This window comes from Chelonia mydas, chromosome 3 (assembly GCF_015237465.2).
Source record: "Chelonia mydas isolate rCheMyd1 chromosome 3, rCheMyd1.pri.v2, whole genome shotgun sequence".
Classification (NCBI taxonomy): Eukaryota; Metazoa; Chordata; order Testudines; family Cheloniidae; genus Chelonia; species Chelonia mydas.
This window is the reverse complement of record NC_057851.1, coordinates 29520099-29541316: the sequence shown is the minus strand read 5'-3', so window position 1 is coordinate 29541316 and position 21218 is coordinate 29520099. Positions and strand designations below refer to the sequence as shown.

General features: G+C 42.7%; 1 protein-coding gene across 3 annotated transcripts in view; it reads left to right on the top strand.

Annotated features, from left to right (window-relative positions):
• The window catches only part of GRHL1 (grainyhead like transcription factor 1), a gene marked incomplete in the record, with an annotated part of 68737 nt that overhangs the window by 3316 nt on the left and 44203 nt on the right, over window positions 1-21218 (top strand). For all 3 annotated transcript variants that reach the window (XM_037894082.2, XM_037894083.2, XM_037894081.2), the window contains 7 exon segments: window positions 2854-3040; window positions 6963-7033; window positions 10534-10918; window positions 11740-11816; window positions 12681-12837; window positions 13358-13469; window positions 14460-14554. In XM_037894082.2, the coding sequence (XP_037750010.1) occupies window positions 2854-3040; window positions 6963-7033; window positions 10534-10918; window positions 11740-11816; window positions 12681-12837; window positions 13358-13469; window positions 14460-14554 (1084 nt within the window).

Here is a 21218-nt window from a genome sequence, read left to right as displayed (position 1 = left end):
ATTTGCAATTACATAGATAATGATAAAGGTTACCAATCTAGATGTATGTGTATATATGTATTGCATACTTGTTGTTTGTGTATACAAAATATAGCATCATGGGGTCCTGGCCCATGATGAGGGCTATTTGGTGCTATAATAATATGAATAATTATTCAAAGTTGTTCAAGGTGGCCAAATAGGGTGATGGGTGCCAGATAAGTACAGAGAGAGCCTTACTAATTCTCAATTTTGACCTGAAGACGTCTTACAAATTACTACTTTTTTTTTTTAACTTTATAAACTGGCAGCTGTAAGTCTAAATGCATCACAAAATATGCTTTGTTTACTTGGACAGTTGTAGGCTAGGTCTTTTATAAGTTGTCATTATTCTAGTAAGTGGGCTAATGCTACTTTGTAAAAGTACCGGTAAGTCTTAAAAAATGGGAGACCTCATGGGGAATTTTGTTGAGCGTTTCCCTAATGGAGATGAGGCCTAACAGCCCCATGTCTAAATCTCTCTCTGTCTTCTGGACTGTAAAGTCATTGGGACAGAGACTGTCTTTATCTGTGTGTTTGCTACAGCACCAACCACATGCTCTGTGTAAGACAAATAACAATAAAAAGCACTCTATTATTGAGTGCGCTAGTAAATCGATTTAGACAATGGGATTTTTTTTTCTTTTGAGAGAGAATTATTGGGTTTGTCAGAAATAACAGGTTCTACTGCATGAACAAATTGCCCCCCGAGGGCCCCCCCCCCCCCAAAAAAAAAGGTAGGAAAATATTGCCAGGAATAAGTGTGACATGAGGTCAGCATTGGCACAATATCACTACAGTGCAGAGAACACACATTCCTGTCACGTTTTCCTACTTTTTTGCAATTTGGTCAAGCAGAAAATCAATCAACTTTTTTCAAGTATTTAAATGCACACTAGAAGACTTATTTCTAAAACTTGCTAATAGCGTCCAGTACTTTTATGCGCAGATCACTGCCAAATATACATATGGAAGTCTAAAACTCATCACAGGTCAATCGTCAGAAAAACACATGTTTGACTGTCTTTTATAAATATGTTCTCATTTTCTTAAAAGAACCTGTAATCCTGTTAAGAGATTGAGTTACTGCCAAACCCTACACTTTGTTGATAATTCTAAAGATAATTCTTTCTACACTCCTTTTAGAGGAGGTAGGTTACCTTTAGGGCAATTGTGCATTTTATTTGGGTGTTGCAACGAGAGACGAGTCTTACAAAAAACATGTAGTTTCTGAGTTTACTGAATTTCAGTTTAGTGCTTGTTCAGTTCTGAATGGTTTTGCATTTAGATTAATTTTTCTTCCATATGAATCTTTTCACATTGCTGAAAGGGAATGGTTTTATAGTCTCAATAGCAAGTTTAAATGCCAAGCGAGGTTGACTCAGCCCTTCAACTTTAAGAAGGTAGATAAAATGAGTTTCATGCAGGCTACTACAGGTGGCTCAATCTTTTATATGACCTTAATTCGAGGGCCTGTCCGCTCTGTGTGAACATCTAAAAATTCTGTGTCATTTCCAAAAGAGTAGGTGTTTGCCCTGTGTCCTTGGAGAAAATTCAAACTCATCCCATTGTTGTACAATTTGCTGTGTGCCAATTTGCTACACTCAACACCAGAGGTGGCTCATTTTACAGACTGACACACAGCCACTCTGTGTGTATGTATAAATCCCCCTTTATCCAGAACCTGCAAACCCTTACTCACATGAATTGTTCTTAAATCATGCAAATAGTCCCCATGACGTCACTGAGCCCGCTTGGGTGAGTAAGGGTTTACAGATTCAAATCCATAGTTTGCAAAGCACTTAATAATTTTCCTAGGTGAAAGGAGTTATAAATGCAGGATATTTATTAAGTTGACGATAGTGTTTCATTCCTTCAATATTCTAATATGTTACAATCTTTGAATAGTCCTGGGAGTAAGTTCAACAAAAAAGATGTTCCTATTTCTTAATGGATGGTGGTTGTGTGGTGTGGAGCGGTGGGTGTTTGTGGTTTTTTTTTTTGGTTGGTTGGTTTTTTTTTTTTTTTTTTTTTTAAAAGAAAGACTTTCGACTTTTGAAAAACAAAGAACGTGTAGTAAACATCAACTAGGCCTCTGTGCACACTGGAGGTGGGAATAAGCATGGGTGAACATACAATAAACCGCTTGCCAGAAGCCGTATTGCCAGAAAATAGCACTGCCTTGTTGATTTATGGTCTCCTTTGGCTACATTCCATGTATACTATACATGGAATATCAGCAGCTTTCAATACCTTTCAAATATACCCCAATAATTAAATAAATTGTCTTCTGAGGGAATTGTCAGACATAGGAAAGTAGAGTTAACTCTGTTTTATAACATGACAGTGGTATTTGTTAATGTGAACTCTCTCTAGTCTTGCATGACGAAGCATGAAACCATTGACTCTCTATAGTGCATAGAGAGAGCTTGAATGAATTAGTAGCAAGTTACTGCTGTACAATATCTTTTTGTTTAGTAATATGCTAATAGTACTGTGTGTCTTAGGCTAATAAATTCATAACATTTTTATTGTTCTATGTTGGATTCCAAATATCTGTTAGCTGGCCAGCTATCATCTTCAGCAGTTTTGTGATTTCACTGATGTAATACCATTGAATTCAATGAGGTCACTCCTGATTTCCACTGACATACAGGAGATCAGAACTGTATCCCTAGTCTTTCTGTTGACTAACCACTGTGTCACATTAGGTCATAATATTAACATAGTAAAAACCTGCCCGCTAATTCTTATATGTTACAAAGTTTGTGAAGCATGCTTATTGTATACTTTTTGGATGCATTATAACAAAGATTCATATTTTTATGACCAAAGCAAAAGGCCCGTGTTGGTTCTTCAGAATGACTCTCTCTACTCCCAGAGGCGTCCATACACCAGTGAAGATGAAGCCTGGAAGTCCTTCCTTGAAAATCCCCTTACAGCAGCCACCAAAGCCATGATGAGCATCAATGGCGACGAAGACAGTGCAGCTGCCCTGGGATTACTATATGACTATTACAAAGTAAGTTGGCACCAGTAACACCTAACAACCAAAGGTTCCACTTGTTTTGCCTGCATATGAAACAGTAATTTGCTAGGGAATGAAACAGTAATGTAGCTGTTGGCATAGTAGCTATTAATAGTGTAATGAGGACTCTAAGTTGGTGGTTCTCTTTTTTTTTTTTTTCCAAAAAAAAATAAAATAAAATAAAAATTAAACACAACTTTGATTTTCCGACAATAGATTTGTTTCAAGCTAAGTAGAAATCGGTTGTTCTGGAATCTTTTTTGTAATAGGTCAGGGTACTTGTGTAGCCTACTGACTCAGGATTTTCAGGGTACAGGTTTTAACCATTACTGGCTGAAATGCTGGAGAGTGTGTATATGAATATAAAAATGCAGGGCAAGGGACTGTCTTTGTTTGTATAGTGCCTAGCACAGTGATATCCTGGACCTCAACTGGGCCTCATGGGTGCTACCACAATATTAATAAATAATAATACAAATAAGATTTAGGCTGGGATTTTCTAAGGAGCCTAAGACAGCCAGGTTCCTGAATCCCATTTACTTTTACCGATCTGTTTGCAGGATCAGAGCAGGGACTGTCTCCATTTGGTGTCTGGAAGAGCACTGAGAACATTGTTAATTATGGACAAACATATTTTCCAGCCTTTAGAACTACTACACTTGTTATATACAAAGTACATGCCTATTATTAAGAGTTTAACCAATTTTTCAAGCAGTATAGTTACATAAAACTGCATGGTGTGTATATATATAAGTATTTTATAATCTGTGTTGCAAAGCTCAGTTTAGTCCTTAATGCGTGTAACAAAATAATTGGTGTAAAGATAGTTATAACTGTGACACTTGTAGGAAAGCTTTTTCTCTGCCTTAAAAAGCCATACCCCTCTGTGCTTGCTTGTTATGCCACTAAAAAAGCCTTCTTGTCAGAGGATTTTAATCTGCTAAATCCATTTTTGAATGTGAAAAACTGTGAAGAGAAATTTGGTGGAAGCTGTAGTGAAGAGCTTTTAGTGAAGCACAAAGAACTTGCTATGCATTGGTATTTTATTCAGGGTTTCCTTCCCTACTCATGCCATCTATAAACTGTAGGAAAGGTTTGGGGAGGGCAAGCTTACATGCCAAAAAAGTATAAAATGTTGGAAGAATTCATCCGTCATTTTCTGAGATTAAGTTAAAGGAGCAGGTGAGAGCTTCCAAGGTCTGGAATAGAAAATTAAAGCCTGGTGGGGCTGCCACCTGTAAAGGTTTTTGTAGAAAAAAAATTAATTTTTTTTCTCCTGAGCCAAGACTAGCCTAACTCTGACAGTGTTACTTGGAAACTTACAGCAACAATTTCAAAAGTTAGTAGTGATTTTTGGGTTCCCAACCTGAGACACCTTGAAAGGGATTCATTTTCAGAAACTGCTGAGCGCATGCCCTCTGAAAATTGGGCCCCTTTAAGATGTCTTAAATTAGGCACCCAAAAATGGAAGTTCCCAAAATCCCTAGTCATTCCAGAAGAATGTAGGTCAAGATTTTCTGATGCTCTTACATTCTCTACAGTACTTAAAGCCACTGGATTTTAAAGGTTTTAATTGGAAGCTATTTAGAAAAGTACTGTTTCTACTAAGGTTTTCTGTCATCAGCCTATAATTACTATTATAAAAAATTAGGCGTTTCCAATATAATTTAAATAGCTTGCATTTGTCAGGTGAAGGTGCAGTATCTGATCATGCTTATGCAGCATGTTTCAGTGCTGGAAGGTCTGGAGTTAATTCCTTCTAATGTATTAGCACATACCATTTAAATGAACAAGAACTATCAGTGTCTTGTAGCTTTTGTGTTTTATCAGAGTAGCCTGGAATCTCAGGATAAATAAAATTTAATGGCCAAATAATAAATCAGAGATCTGCATTTGTATTTTTTTTAACAATATATTTAGGAAGTTTTTAACAAGCGTACAGATCCTTGCCATGTAACTATCGGAGACAAAACAATAATAATAATTACAACAGTGAGCTTTTGTTTAGAGATTATACAAGAATATAATAATCTGATCTCTCTCTTTAACAGGGTGTTACCATAGTATAGAGTGAGTGTCCTTACACTACCCCATGGCATGTGGTCTCTGGCGATTTTTATTAAATAGAATGAACTCTCTTTGACCTACATTTTGAAGGACCAGGTGGTACAGTGTGCTGAGACAATAGCCCCTTTTTATATTTGGAGGATATATTTTTATATTTCACTTTCCTCTGTAGTGTCGGACACTGGTCACTTGTAGGCTTAAACTAGTGTGAATGGTGGATTCTCTATAACTTGAAGTCTTTAAGTCATGATTTGAGGACTTCAGTAACTCAGCCAGAGGTTAGGATCTATTACCAGAGTATATGGGTGAGGTTCTGTGGGCTTGCAATGTGCAGGAGGTCAGACTAGATGATCATGATGGTCCCTTCTGACCTTAAAGTCTGAGTCTGAATGCAAATATCCTGATCACCAGTATCCTGACTCTAGAAGATCTCGGTTTAATCCCTAATGTACATCATATATCCCCCAAAGCTTTATAAAATACTGGTTGGGGTTTTGCCGGTTAGGACTGTAAGTAGCAGTCCTCTTTAAATAGTAAAATGTTGTAAAGTGGAGAACTAGATAGCTCAGACGATGGGTAATAATGGAATCTGGAGAATTTTTCTTTGTCCAGGTTACCGGTTCATAACTAGCTCCAGTCAGTAGATGACAAAAGCCATTACTGAGAGCTGGTCAGTGACTTACATCAGAGGCATCATAGTCTAGTTGATCGAGAATCACCCTTTATAAATATACCCTTAACATAAAGGGTTAATACACAAGTTTAGATATTTTAATAAATTTTTAGAGTCCTAAAAGTCAATGTTTCTTATAACCGTGGTTTATAGTCGCCTTCTGCTGATATGCTTAAAGCTATCTATTAATCATGTTTAATCCTTTTTAATTTATAAATATATCTTTAATATAAAGTGTGATTGGACAGGATATGGGACTGGGTGTTAGGAACTCATCCAAGTTCTGCTGTTGGTTTGTTCTGTGGCCTTGGACAAATTGTTCAGGGCCTGATTTTCAAAGGTGTTAAACACTCACTGATTTCAGTTCGAGTTGTGGGAGCTCAGATCCACTGAAGAGCAGGCCATCAACCTCTCTTTCTGCTTCCCCATGTATAGAATGAGGATATCATCTTCCTTACAGGGGCACAGTGAGAATTAGCTTATGTTTGCATATTGCTTTGTGAATATAAAAGACTCTATAAAGACCAAGTATTGTCATTATTAAAGTTAGTAGTCTCATTCTAGTTCCTAGGGAAAGTGTCCAAGACCAGTCCCAAAAAATATCCGACCAAAAGTGTCCACAGAGGCAAAGGTGTGAATGGGCAATGAGAAACTGATATAGACAACCCCTGTGGGTAGACTGAGGATGTCACTCTCCAGAGCTGTTGAGATGATCTTTCCTAAGTAATAAAGTCACCAGACAAATTGAAGCCTGTTAGTTTTCTTTATCAGAGTTACTAGTGACAACTCTTTATTTTCCCTCCAATTCCATTATTCCAGTTGCTGACACTTGATAAGAGATGATGATCTTTCCAGCCAGGTTGGAAACTTGTCCTTGTCCTAAGGTTTAAGCAGTTTGTCTTGTTTTTTCTATGCAGGAATCCAAATTCCAAAGTACTGCTCCATTGTATTAGTTTGGGATCCTTTTAGCAGCATATGGAATAGACTTGACTTCCCAAAGCAACAGTGGTGGTGGTAAATTTTGGCATTGTAAAGTTCTTTACAGGTGTTAACTGTACTTTAAATAATTGATGCATAACAGACTGATACTTAGCTTTCCAAACCTGGCGGGAGAGAGAATGAGCTAACCTTGTTTGGATAAGAACAGTTCAACTCTCACATGTATAATACCTCCAGGTTCCCAGAGAAAGAAGGACTTCAACAGCAAAACCAGATGTAGATCACCCTGACCAAGATCATAGCAAAAGGTACTGGATTCTATTGTTGCACGTTTGCTTTAACCGACATCCTGCTATATCGCTAAGGTTGCTTAAATGAAGTTTGCTGCCATACCTGCACCAGCTCGCCTGCATTTGTAATGGAGATTGCAATCCTTCTTCTGCACCATCTGGGCACATCAACTCTTGTTACAACCCAAGGGTTAGATGGTGGAGTTACCACAGGCTTTGGAGTCCGGGACAGCTGGTACTTGAAGTGCCCCAGGAGCAACTAGGGATTGAACTTTGACTCAAAGTCAAGGCTCCATCCACTTCTCATCCCTGCTTGCCCATCCACCCACCACCTCCTGTGCAAGAGAGGGAATAGTAGTGCACTGGAACTGCTCTCTTTCCCCCATGCATGAACTAGTGACATTACCCCTTTCAGGGGAGTAAGGAGGTGGCTGATAAGCATTTACTCCCCAGTGTTTACACAAGGTGGCTCATGACTGAGCCTTAGTGGGCCGGTCCTGATCTTCCAACCACCCTCAAGATCAGGTCCTTACAAAAACTCCATCAGTTACTAGGTACTACGGGACTGGATGCATTTGGAATATGTAGTCAGGATTAATTTGAGTGGGGTGCCATAAACTTTGCAATGTATTTGTGGTTTGTTAATCTGTGGTTCTGATGCATTAGTTTCACTTGCATAAACTTTGCAGGCTTTTCTTTTTATTCTGGGTGGGGGCGGAACCTACCAACAAACCATGGGGTCATAAGGTTAATTTATATTCATGATATTTTAAGTCCCACTCCTTGCTGCCCTCTTCCTATAACGCTAATGTCATAAACATACAGCTAAGGGTAGCAAAAAATCCCTCCTTTACCTGTAAGGGGTTAAGAAGCTCAAATAACCTGGTTGGCACCTGACCGAAAGGACCAATAAGGGAAGAAGATCCTTTCAAATCTGTGGGAGGAGGTTTTGTTTGTGCTCTCTTTGCTGTCTCTCGGACAGAGAGGGACCAGGACAGGAAAAAACATCTCCTAAAACCCTACCTGAAATAAGCATCCAAAATTTAAAAAATCTAAGTAATAGCAAGGAAATGCATTGGCTTATCTTTTGTTTTAGCTTGTGAATTTTCCCTATGCTAAGAGGGAAGTTTATTCCTGTTTTTTGTAACTTTGAAGTTTTGCCTAGAGGGGAATCCTCTGTGTTTTAAATCTTATTACCCTGTAAAATTACCTTCCATCCTGATTTTACAGAGGTGCTTCTTTTACTTTTTTCTTTATAATACAGTTCTGCTTTTAAGAACCGAATTTGTTTTTAATGTCCTAAAAACCCAAGGGTCTGGTCTGTGCTCACCTTGTTTACCTATTTGGTTGATATATTATTCTCAAGCCTCCCTAGGAAAGGGGGTGAAGGGGCTTGGGGGGGATATTTTGGGGCAACAGGAACTCCAAGTGGTCCTTTTCCTGAATCTTTGTCTAACTCACTTGGTGGTGGCAGCAATACCGTCCAAGGACAAGGAAGAATTTGTGCCTTGGGGAATTTTTTAACCTAAGCTGGTAAAAATAAGCTAAGGGAGTCTTTCATGCGGTTCCCCACATCTGTACCCAGAGTTCAGAGTGGGGAAGGAACCCTGACATGGTGGCAGCGCGGTGGGATCATTTTGAACCAGAATTACAGACCTCAGGATTTTAAAAACATTTTTTCTTTTGGCTGATTGAAAACCAGGGAGGTGTGTTTTTTGTTTTTGTTTTTTAAAGGATACTTTTTTTTGAAGCTGAAAGCTGCTGGAGTTTTTTTTTTTTTCTTTGCCTGGAGGCAGAGGAGTTAAGTTACAGCAAGGGAATTCACAAGCTGGGTTTTTTTTTTTTTTTTTTCTTTCTCGCTCTCGGGTTAGGCTAGGCTAAGCTCAGGAAGACTAGGATGACGGAAAGTGAGGTCCAAAAGGAACTAGAGTTAGCCAGATTGGAAGCTGAAGAGAGACAAAGAACATGAAAGACAGATGGCCTTAAAGCGCTTGGAGTTGGAAGCAGAGGAGAGGAAACAAGCAAAACTCTTGGAGACGGAAATGGAGATGAAACGCTTAGAGGCAGAGGTGAAATGCTTGGATACGGAGTTAGAGCTGAAGCGCTGAAATCTGGAAAGGGCTAAGCTGGGTATACCAGATAACCCTAACAATCCTTCTGCAGGTACTGCTCCCCATTCCAAAAAATTCCCCACCTACAAGGTAGGCGATGATACAGAGGCCTTCTTAGAAAATTTCGAAAGGGTCTGCCTTGGGTACAGCATCTCTACAGACCAGTATATGGTGGAGCTGAGGCCGCAGCTCAGTGGATCCTTAGCAGAGGTGGCAGCTGAAATGCCTAAGGAACACATGAACAGCTATGAATCTTTTTTTTTTTTTTAAAAAGGCCAGAATTAGAATGGGGCTAACACCTGAGCATGCCTGTCAGCGGGTCGGAGCCCTCAGGTGGAAACCAGACGTGGCATTTTCCCAACACGCCTACCACAAAGTCAAAAATTGGGATGCCTAGATATCAGGAGCAAGTGTTAAATCTCTGGAAGATCTGTCTTTCCTAATGCAAATGGAGCAGTTCTTAGAGGGTGTTCCTGAGGAAATAGATAGGTACATCCCAGATGGGAAGCCCAGAACTGTAATCGAGGCGGGGGGAGATCAGAACCAAACCAGAAAGAAGCTAATAGCAGTTGGAGTGGATATCAGAAGGGACAACCCCAAACAACATCTTACCACTGGGGGCAGCACAAGGCCCCACCTACATCCCAAGGAAAACCCCAAACACCTTATCCTACCACTACCACCATGTCAGAATGCATTTCCTTGCTATTACTTACAATTTTTGTAATCTTGGATGATTATTTCAGGTAGGGTTTTAGGAGATATTTTTTCCTGTCCTGGTCCCTCTCTGTCTGAGAGAGAACGACAAAGAGAGCACAAACACCCCCCCCCCCCCCCCGATTTGAAAGGATCTTCTTCCCTTATTGGTCCTTTTGGTCAGGTGCCAACCAGGTTATTTGAGCTTCTTAACCCCTTACAGGTAAAGGAGGGATTTTATGCTATCTTTAGCTGTATGTTTATGACAACTAAGCTGAAGAGAGAGCTGACCAAGACAAGTTTAAATTGCTCCAGCTCTGATAAGCTGATTCTGTCTGTTAAGGAAGACAGAAATCAGTGTGGTGGTATACTATGTTAACTTCTATACTAGCTAACCAAGTGAGTCCCTCAGTGCTTGATACCCTGTCAGCGGGGCTCTTAGTGTATTGTGTTTTGGGTGACTCAGTTTATGGGCTGTTAATATTTTAAGGTCAAGTATAGTATTCTAGCTCAAAATTAGGGTCCTAGGAGTCAGAAATGGATCAAGATTTTTATAAATTCTAGAGCCAATAACCCTAGATATAGTTGATCATCACCAGTACAGGGAGCTGCTGTTCTGTTTCACCTTAGCCAAAAGCCCAATAAATGTTTCTAGTTCTGCTATTCAATGTTTGGTTTTTTTTAACCTTTTTTTTTTTTTTCCTCTCAAAGGAACAGCATCCCAACAGAACAATCGCTCATTTCTACTGGAGAAAACAGAGTGCAGGTTCTGAAAAATGTGCCTTTCAATATTGTTCTTCCTCACGCTACTCAAATGGCCATGGACAAGAGAGGCCACCTGACGACCCCCGACACCACTGTCACTGTTTCCATTGCAACAATGCCCACGCATTCAATTAAAACAGAAACGCAGCCGCATGGCTTCACTGTGGGCATCCCTCCCACTGGCTACCACCCCGAGCCCCCAGAACGGGTGGTGGTTTTCGACAGGAATCTCAACCCTGATCAGTTTAGTTCCAGTGCTCAGCCTCAGAACTCGCAGAGGCGCACGCCGGACTCCACCTTCTCGGAGACGTTCAAAGAAGGAGTGCAAGAGGTACAGGGATCACCCACCATATTCTGTGCGTGTGTGTGTGTGTGTTTGCGCAACCCAATAAGTGCGTAGGTATCACGTTGCACCTCAAATAGTTATGTAAACCTGAAATCTCAGTCCTGTGGCTTAGAAATAGAAGACTTTCCCAGAAAAGTCCATAGGTATAATTTAGTGAATTAAATCTATAAAACACAAAATCATTATCAAAAGCAAATGGCTAATCTTACAAATGACGGAAGCTTTGGCTAAATAGCTTGTGGAAATAATAATCTGTTAGCAGCAACAGTAAATAAATAGTGGGCCAAGGTTACAAGAGCTCTTCCTGAAGCTCCTATTTAAGCACCTAAATAAACTGGTCAGATTTTCCTAAGTGCTCAGCTTCCATTGTCCTCAATGGGAGCTACTGGGTGCTGGGCGCTTGTGAAAATCTGGCAAATTTATTTAGGTGTCTGAATGGGAGCTGAGCTCATAGAAAAATCTGGTTTTTGTTTTTAATTTGTTTTCTTGCAGCTGTTGAAATCTACAGGGTTCACCAATGCTTCCCTTTAAGCGCTAAGTCCATATTAGTGATGTCCATAACTTCCAGTAGTTAGCAAGCTTCAGGAAGGCATGATTTTTAAAAGCTGGCCCAGAGTGTGCTTGCTAGATCTTGTGCTTAATTGGCATATAAAGCATTATTTGACTGGGGCCCATATACAGCCTACTCTATATGCTAGCCACAATCCCTAGCTATCAGATATTTAAGCCAGCTGAAGCAGGGTTGTAACCTGGCAGCTGTTAAATCTTGATTCTGTTGCTGCTGAATTAATTATCTGTATTTTCAGGTTTTCTTTCCTGCTGAACTAAATCTGCGGATGGCCAGCATGAGTTCAGAGGATTACGTTTTTGACAGCATTGCTGGGTAATACTTCAAGCTTCGTTGTCCTGTAGCCGCCTGATCTTATAGCCAGTTTGTTTGTGACTAATCGGTGCGGCTTGCTTATGAATTCTCTTTTGCGTTGCCTTTCTTTAGGCATGATTCTCAGAGGTGCTGAGCACACCTGCAGCTCCCATTGGTTTTAGCTGAAGCTGAGTGCTCAACAACCTGGAAAGTAATGTCTGCAATATTTAGGAAAACTATCTTTGTTGGGTTGATAATGGCACTGTACTGCCATCTAGGAGTCTTACACTGATTTCTAACCAACTTGGTATGGTGTGATCCAGCTAGTCATTTAAGAGAATAAGAATTACTGCAGAACCCTCCTGGAGCTGGCTCCCAAGTGCCTCACCCTGATAGATGCCTAGAGATGCTTGTCTGCTCTCTCCACGTTGAGAACCTACAGCAGGCACTGGAGGTTTGCTGTGTGTGGATTTTGTGTATGGAGACCTACGATGGGGAATGGGTGATGTGGGGTGGATTTGTTTGTTTTTAATTGGGAATGAAACATTGGTGGGAGGAGGAGGGGACCTAGCAGCCTTTGAATGACTTTTAACAGCATTTTGGTCACTGGTAGAAACTCTTCTGTTACGTAAATGAACATGTTGCAGTAAGCTTGAATAGGCAGCCTCCAATCCTACATGTTGATTTTCTCTGCAAAGAGCTTTTCTAAATGTTTTCTCATGAAGAGAATTGATTATCAACAAAGAGCTAGTCTTGCTTCCCCCTCCCTTCCCTATTGAGGGTTTAGTGTCTCAACTAATAAGTCTGGAATTTCTCCAAATTAAATGTAAAACACTTTGCTAAAGAGTTTGCCAGGAAGCTATCAATGTCCTTTTTGTCTCCTAGGAATAACTTTGAATACACCTTAGAAGCTTCCAAGTCACTTCGTCAGAAGCCAGGGGACAGCACAATGACATACCTAAACAAGGGTCAGTTTTATCCGATCACTCTTAAAGAAGTCAGCAGCAGTGAAGGAGTCCACCACCCAATCAGCAAAGTCAGAGTGAGTGGCAACTCTTACAGCTTCTTGGGAGCAGTGTTGTGGGTATTTATTGTTTATTGGAGGTGCTGGGCTGACTGCCTTGAAGTCCCATAGTCACACAAGTCTAGACTGAAGTCCACAGCAGCAGGCCCAGCTTTCCCCTTCTGCCATGCCAATGAAGAGCAGAAGAGGTTAAATTGGTCTCCAGGCCTATTCGGTCACTGGTGTCTCTGAGCCTACCAAGCAAGCAAGTCAGTAGTGGTGATGGGTTTATGTGACATGGACACCTGGAAGGAGAGCACCCAACTCTCTTTATGTGGGCAACTTCTGACCACGTTGTTCTTTTATGGCCCTGAAGAACATTAGCATGTTTGTTCCCATTCTAAAGAGGGTTTTCTACTTTGCCAGGCGTAACTTGGCTTTTCCTAAGCTTTGCACGCCAAATGCAGAAAACCTGATAGCCAGTAAAAGCTTCCAAAACAAATTTTCTCTGTGGCCTTTAAAGTTTTTCTCTCTCCCTACCCCCTTCCTCTTCACGAAGAGCGTCATCTTGGTCGTGTTTGCCGAAGACAAAACAAGAGAAGATCAAATCAGGCACTGGAAGTACTGGCACTCGAGGCAACACACAGCCAAACAAAGATGCATTGACATTGGTAAGAAACACTCTAATTACTGGTATCAAGCTCCAAGCCTGATTTCCTTGGCGGGGTTTAACCTTCTAGTGGTACTTCATTTTTAAAGGGAACCTTCAGACCAGGCTGAGCACTGTCCATACCTTTGTGGCAAAACCAAAGGGAAGTTTTTGGCCAAGGTATTTTCAGAAGGGACTAGGTATTTTGGCAGCCTCAATTCTGGGGGGTGGGTGGGTGGGTGTGCTAATGTTAGATGCCTTGAAAATGCCTGATTTTCAGAAAATGCCAAGTGCTCCCCACACCATCTGAAAGACTGGCCCTCTTCAGATGTCTCAAGTAGGAGCATCCAAAAATGGAGACACCCCCAAATCACTAATTGCTTTTAAAAATCTTGGCCAGTATAGTCAAACTGCACTCTCTGGGCTTTGCAAGCTTTCTAAACAGTAACTGGTTTTTTTCAGGGGACAAACTCCCTGTTGAAATATGCTCCTTGGTCTCCTTCCTGCTGCTGCTCTTGCAGTGAGTCCTCGGTTCAATTAAAAAGAAAACATTGCAAATTTCCACTTGCCTACAGACAAGGCTGCGACTGGCTGGCTTCCAGATTTCCTTGGTTGAAAGCTGGGTTGTGCTCCTAACCCTTTCCTTCTGTGAATAAAGGCAGGGATTAAGCACTTGGCACTTAAAGATTTGCATGCGCGTCAGCTTTATTATTGAAGGAGCTTTGAGAGCTTACACTCTTGTCATGCAGTGTGACATTTCTCATATGTAACTATAGGGTATGGCACAGATACATGCCATGCTTGGCGTCGTTGCCTTTTCCACTTTAGTTTTTGTTTTTAATTCTTCTCTTTTTTTTTTTTATATAATGAACTGCTTTCAACCTTTATTAACAATCTGCCTCTGAAAGCCTTTCAGAGCCTTTAACCCTTAGGGTACTGTGGAAGAGCTGCAGTTGCTATTCAGTTTGTCTGATTTGTATGGTTTAAGATGCTCTCCTCTCCCTCCCGACAGCCGACTATAAGGAGAGCTTCAACACAATCAGTAACATTGAAGAGCTTGCATACAATGCCATATCCTTCAATTGGGACATTAATGATGAAGCAAAGGTATGTGACCCATCTTATGTTTCCTGCTCTTCCAGCATATGGGGAAAGAGAGGGGTGTGTGACCTGATGATTAGCATGTAATGAGTTTGTTTACGGTCTTGTGTTAAGAAATAGGCAAAATCTTGCTGGCTAAGAAGGCTTGCGTGAGCACATATTAAAAGCTTTGCAGTGACTCTAAGTTTCTTAGCAGGGAAATCTATCTTGCTGGACAAATACTGACGCATGGAAGCACCAAACTTCTTCCTAAAGAGTGCTGCAGAGGTGCTGGAGATATGGTTTAGTGTAGTTGGGAACCAATATATGGTGTCGTGATAGTTGCCAGTAACTTTTTGGGATGCTCCAACAGAGGGGCCAGTTTGGCAATTTGCCAGGATCCTAGACCACTGCACCTAAATTGCATTAAACAGAATAGATTGCAGCTGCCCTTATAGAGGTATGTTCCACTGAGACTACAGATCCTAGCATGCAAGGATCAATTTTAATCTGAGTGGCCTCTAGGTGAACTCATTGAGCCACCATATGATCCTCACTCAGTGTTTTGGGCCACTGTGTTAGGTGGTAGATGTACTGTGTCAGGAACTCTCACAGCTGGTGTGTTTTGTTAATTGCAGCTGTTGCTGTTTGAAGCCATACCCCAAGTAAATGTGTGGAGGAGTTGTGCATCTTCAAAGTGCTAGAACACCTGTCTAAAGAGAGCAAAAAGAGTCCAGTTTTGATCAGATTATACCACTGTTGAGCTGATGTAGTTGCAGCTGCAAAGTGTTCGAGGGTTTCTATAATTTACTGACTCTTGCTGGTCAATTGTGTAATTCCTAAGGCTCATCCCTATGTTGGTGATATAAGGCTTAGTCTCCAGTTTACAGAGTTTTCCTTCCTGTTTGAGAGCAGCTGATCATATCTCACACATCATGTTTGAAGCTAGTAACAGACAAAGTGAAGATGACTGAGAACGTATACAGCATCTGTCATCCGGAAGGACTCTGAAGTGCTGCATCTGGAAATAGTACTAATGGGGGAATGGCAGAACTCCTCACTGAAAAGTATTTCAGGGTTGTCTGTCTCTTGAGCTCTAAATGTCAGTGCTTTACAGCACATGTAGAAGATAAGGCCAGTGCCCAGCACAGTTTGTCAGTCTCAGAGATGCACTGGATAACCGTTCAAGATGGAGGTGTGAAGACCTTGGAGAAGGAAACCGTATTGACCGCTTAATGCAAGTGGATTGTGGAGAGGTAGAGGCACTTAGGAGATGGGCAGTAGGTAGCTGTTCTAAGTATTTATTGCTAAATAAAGTAAATAATATCTACTCTTCACTGCCCAGCTCTGATGGCTTTTATACCTCCAACCTAAATGGTTTTGTAGCAGCATGTTTTCACTTAAACATTACTAGTGAGTCTGGTATCAGATGCCAGTCTTTAAAATTCCTTGAAATTAGAATCTAGTGTCCTGGCTTTGTTCATGCCAAAAGGGATGGTTTTCCATTTTACCCTGGAATTGGGCAGCAGGGTGCCTTTCCCATGCACATGTACTGAAAGGTTTGAATGCGTTTTGAGGCATGGAAGTGCTGGACTGTTCAGGAAACTGGATAGAATAATAGCTGCCATCAGTAGATTGTACAGGATCCAAGAGTAAAGAGCTACATGTTTTCTCACTGCTGCAGATAGTATTTAATAATATTTACATCCAAGGAACTCAGTCCTTTACAAACACGAATTAACTGAGCTTCAACAACCAGGAGAAGTAGGTAAGAACTATTTGCAGATTGGGAAACTGAGACCATCTGTTTCACTGTTATGAAGAGGCTAGTTTAGTTCTTGAAACAGTGTGGCTGGTAAATGCACAAGCAGGAGAGTAGACAAGGATGTGAACTAAAGGCACAGTGTTGATCTTGGATACATAAGTGAACTTCATTACAGATCCTGTGAAATGTGCGCACCTGCCTGACCAGGGAGAGGAGACAGTATTTTCTGGGACAGTGATGTGCATCTTGGGTTTATGAAAGATGGATTGAGACCTGAATGTCTGGAAAATACCTTTGGAGGATTGGGTGGCAGAGGGGAACAATTCTCCTCTAAATCACTGGTTCAAATCCAGTGCAGGGTAGTAGAGACGAAAGTCATTTCTGTCCCGTTGGTCTGTGATGTCCTGTGTGAAATAAGCAGGTGGTCTTGGCCCGTTTTTCTGGTGGATGGGTGTTCACATCAAAATTACCCCTGAGATAATTGGCACCCTTACTGGCAGTCAGCCCAGGGACTGAATGTGGAGAGAGTGAAGTACCTTTTCTCTCTCCCCTCCCCCACTGCCACTCCTCCCAGTGCGGTTGAGGTGCCATGTTGGAGGAGTTGTGTGGGGAAAGTTGTGCTGCTTGTTCTGTGAATAAATAGACACTGGCGGCTTCCAGGGGTGTCAGTTTGGCATTAAATCCACGCACAAAAATAGCTGGAGCTATAGGTTAGACAAACCCCCAAATTGGTGCTATCAGGCCTTTGAGCATGAGTCCTGACTGTTGGAAACTTACAAAAGCAAGTAAAACTGATATTTTAATGGAAGATTTTTAGACTGAAGCAAGCAGGGAACCTGTGGGCCTGAGTGTGGTGTTAGCTAGAGTGCTAAGCACAGACATCTCTACAGTGCACCTAGGGGTGAGGCTCCCAGCCTGGGGAGCCACTTGCGCTACTGGGCTCAAGCTAGCACTCTAAAAATAGCAGGGGGAGATTACGGCTCTAGCAGTGTCTTGGGCTAGCCACCCCAAGCTCAGACCCAGTGCAACATCCACGCAGCTATTTGTAATGCACTCGGCTTGAGTCTGTCTGCCCTGACTGGGAGGCTCCCTCCCAGCTGCCACATACCCTTAGGTTTTACATGAGACAGATCCACAAAGGGTTGCCTTTGTAACAAGCACACTGGGTTTCTACATCTCCTATTTAAACCTTGTTGGTTTTCTTTTTTTTTTTCCCTTGAGCAAATGCATTTGACAGTGAATCTTGATCAGCTTACTCATCGACGGAGCTGTAGCTCTTTCCCAACACTGTGATCTTATCAGGAGGAGACTGAGCCAATTTCAACAATTTTTATTGCATGGTTCATTTATCTCACTTTTTTTTACAAAAGCTTGTGTGGTGCAGTGTATGGAGAGGGTGGGGAATGAGGCAAGAGTTGAGCTTCCCATGCTACAGGGAAGTCCTTCAAAGCAATAAGTACAATGCTTTATTTTTAATGATGACAGTGATAGTACACTGATAAAGCGCTTAACAAACTGATGTACAGTGGAGCCTTGATTATCTGGTGGGTGCTTACTCAGCCCCTTCCGTTATCTGAAATGGTAGGCCCATAGCCAAAGGATTCATCCCGGGATACTGTGTAGCTTTCTTTCCCCCTCCCCCACTCATTCTGGTTTCTAGTGTTCTGTGGGAATGGCTTGGGCTGTTGCTGAATCTTAGAGATTTGCCTGTGCTAGAGAAAGTTATAAATGGTAGTGGGTGCTGTGCATCCATACCAGCCAGGGGCAAGCGCAGAATTTTAACTTTGATGCCTTTTGGGGGGGCATGTTCTATGCCCCCCACCCCAGCCCTGGCAGGCACTAGCTCTTCCCTCCCCCGCAGCACCAAGGCCAGAGGAGTTCTGTGCCCCCAACGATTACTGGGGGGAGTTTGTGTTGCTGCTTCTCTCTTCCCCCACCTCCTGCCGTGCACGCCCCTGATACCAGTTGTCTTGCCAAGCTCAAGTCTTCGTTCATGTGTATGATGTAATTTATGGGATAGGCAACCTGAGCACTGGACTGACACCTATAAATGTGGTTTTTAGAAGCGTGAAGTAAAATATCCCATGACACTGCCTCCAGCAACTGTGATACAGCGCATTGTGGGTACATAGCCTTTCTTCCCAGCACACATCCTTGAAGTGGGGTTCCTGGGAGTAACAATCCACAGCTGCAGAGATGCTTTGTCAAAAGAAAAGAGAAGTCAGCCATGGAAATGTACATTTTCTAATGAAGTTTGTATGCATCATGGATTTTGTAAAATATAATGACACTGTTATGGCATGAAAATATTCTTTGTCTTTTAAACATGAAAAGCCTTCAGATTCCTGCATTTCAGTGTATAAAACAGAAAACGCTTATTTCATGAAACTGAAGTAGCTTGAAACACATGTTTAAGGGATAGTGTGCATTGCATTGAGTGCAGCCTGGTTCTTTGCGGTTTTCTGCAGGGAGAATGCCCGTAACTGTGCAGCTGCAACCCCAGAGCTTTGCATGTGCGTTGGTACTGTGGTGCATCAGAGACCTGATGCAGGATATAGTGATGCTCTGAGCAAAGACAGTGACAGTGTAGCTGACCGTGTTTGTGCACTGTCTGTGCACTCATGTATGTAAACGTGTGGGAGGAGCTTGTAACTCCAAAATCAAATGGTTTAGAGAAGCAGGTTCTGTTGTACTCTACTACTATCCCTGCAGCAGCTCCCCAATGCCCCCTGCAGGCTACTCTGAGACAGCACAAAGAGCCTCGAGAAAGCCGCACAATGATAGTGGAGTAGGTGGGTCAGGGTATTCCCTGGGCTGAGCAGCGGACTGTTAAACCCTATAAGGGGTGAGACCCTGGTGCTGCCTTCCCTTGGGGTGGTGAAGAGCTGAGGGTGCTCCAGAAGGGCAGGAGGAAGCCTGGTCTGAGAGGCAGGGGAGAATCCTTCCACAGGGGTTTCATTTTTGGAGTGGGTGGGAGGCGGAATGAAGGAAGATTGAAAGATATCATGGAAAATGCATTGGAACTGAAGGGGGGAGAGAATACTGAAATGAAGGGTGGGAAATGCTGAAGGTGGCCCTGCCAGCTTGTATGAGCCAGTGATAGATGTGAGATCTTTGACTAAATATTTCCGCACCTTCACTTCTGAATTACTTAATTTGAAAGGTGGTGTGTGAGAGGAAGAATGTGACGTGGGGAAAGACAATTGTTTTATGGCTGGTGGCTTAACCAGTGAAGCTGCTTGATGCTGCTCAGAAGTTTGGAGCCGGGGGGATGGATGAATGGGCAGGGTGCTGGTGAGGGCATCAGGTGTACATGGCTGATGCCATTGATCACATGGGAAGAATGGGAAGCGTGATTCACCCGCTGGGTTAGGACTTGGCAGATCTGGGTTCAGCCCCTTGTTCTGCCCCAGACTGCATGTCCCCTTGAACAAGTCACTTACTTTCTTTGCCTGCATTCCCTATCTGTAAATAAGGACAATAGCACTTCCTTGCTCCTACCTTTCCTCTGCCTTGTCTACTTAGACCAGGGGTGGGCAAACTATGGCCCACGGGCAAGGTTTGGCCTGCCAGCCATTTTAATCTGGCCCTCAAGCTTTTGCTGGGGAGCGGGGTCTGGGGCTTGTCCCGCTCTAGCTGGGGAGAAGAGTCAGGGGCTGCTCCACACCAGGCCGGCTCTAGGATTTTTGCCGCCCCCACTTTTTTTTTCATGCCCCCTCCGCCCTAACTCCACCCCATCTTAGCCCCTTCCCCAAATCCCCGGCCCCGCCGCCTCCTCCCCCAGGCGTGCCAAAGCCGAGCCAGGGCTTTGTCAAGCCTGACCTTAAAAACTTCTAGGGAAGGAGATTTCACCACCTCCCTAGGTAACGCATTCCAGTGTTTCACCACCTTCATAGTGAAAGTTTTTCCTAATGTCCAACCTAAATCTCCTGCACTGCAACTTGAGACCATTACTCCTTGTTCTGTCATCTGCTACCACTGAGAACAGTCTAGAGCCATCCTCTTTGGAACCCCCTTTCAGGTAATTGAAAGCAGCTATCAAATCCCCCCTCATTCTTCTCTTCTGAAGACTAAACATCCCCAGTTCCCTCAGCCTCTCCTCATAAGTCATGTGTTCCAGTCCCCTAATCATTTTTGTTGCCCTCCGCTGGACTCTTTCCAATTTTTCCACATCCTTCTTGTAGTGTGGGGCCCAAAACTGGACACAGTACTCCAGATGAGGCCTCACCAGTGTCGAATAGAGGGGAACGATCACGTCCCTCGATCTGCTGGCAATGCCCCTACTTATACATCCCAAAATGTCATTGGCCTTTTTGGCAACAAGGGCACACTGTTGAGTCATATCCAACTTCTCGTCCACTGTAACCCCTAGGTCCTTTTCTGCAGAACTGCTGCCTAGCCATTCGGTCCCTAATCTGTAGCGGTGCATTGGATTCTTCCATCCTAAGTGCAGGACTCTGCACTTGTCCTTGTTGAACCTCATCAGATTTCTTTTGGCCCAATCCTCCAATTTGTCTAGGTCCCTCTGTATCCTATCCCTACCCTCCAGTGTATCTACCACTCTTCCCAGTTTAGTGTCATCTGCAAACTTGCTGAGGGTGCAATCCACACCATCCTCCAGATCATTTAATGAAGATATTGGAAAAAAAACCGGCCCCAGGACCGACCCCTGGGGCACTCCATTTGATACTGGCTGCCAACTAGACATGGAGCCATTGATCACTACCCATTGAGCCCGACAATCTAGCCAGCTTTCTATCCACCTTATAGTCCATTCATCCAGCCCATACTTCTTTAACTTGCTGGCAAGAATACTGTGGGAATACTGTTTCTCGCCTGGCAAGCCTGGGAGGGAGGAGGGAGAAGCGGAGCGGAGGTGGCATGCTCAGGGGAGCAGGCAGAGGCGAGCTGGGGTGGCAGGGGCCG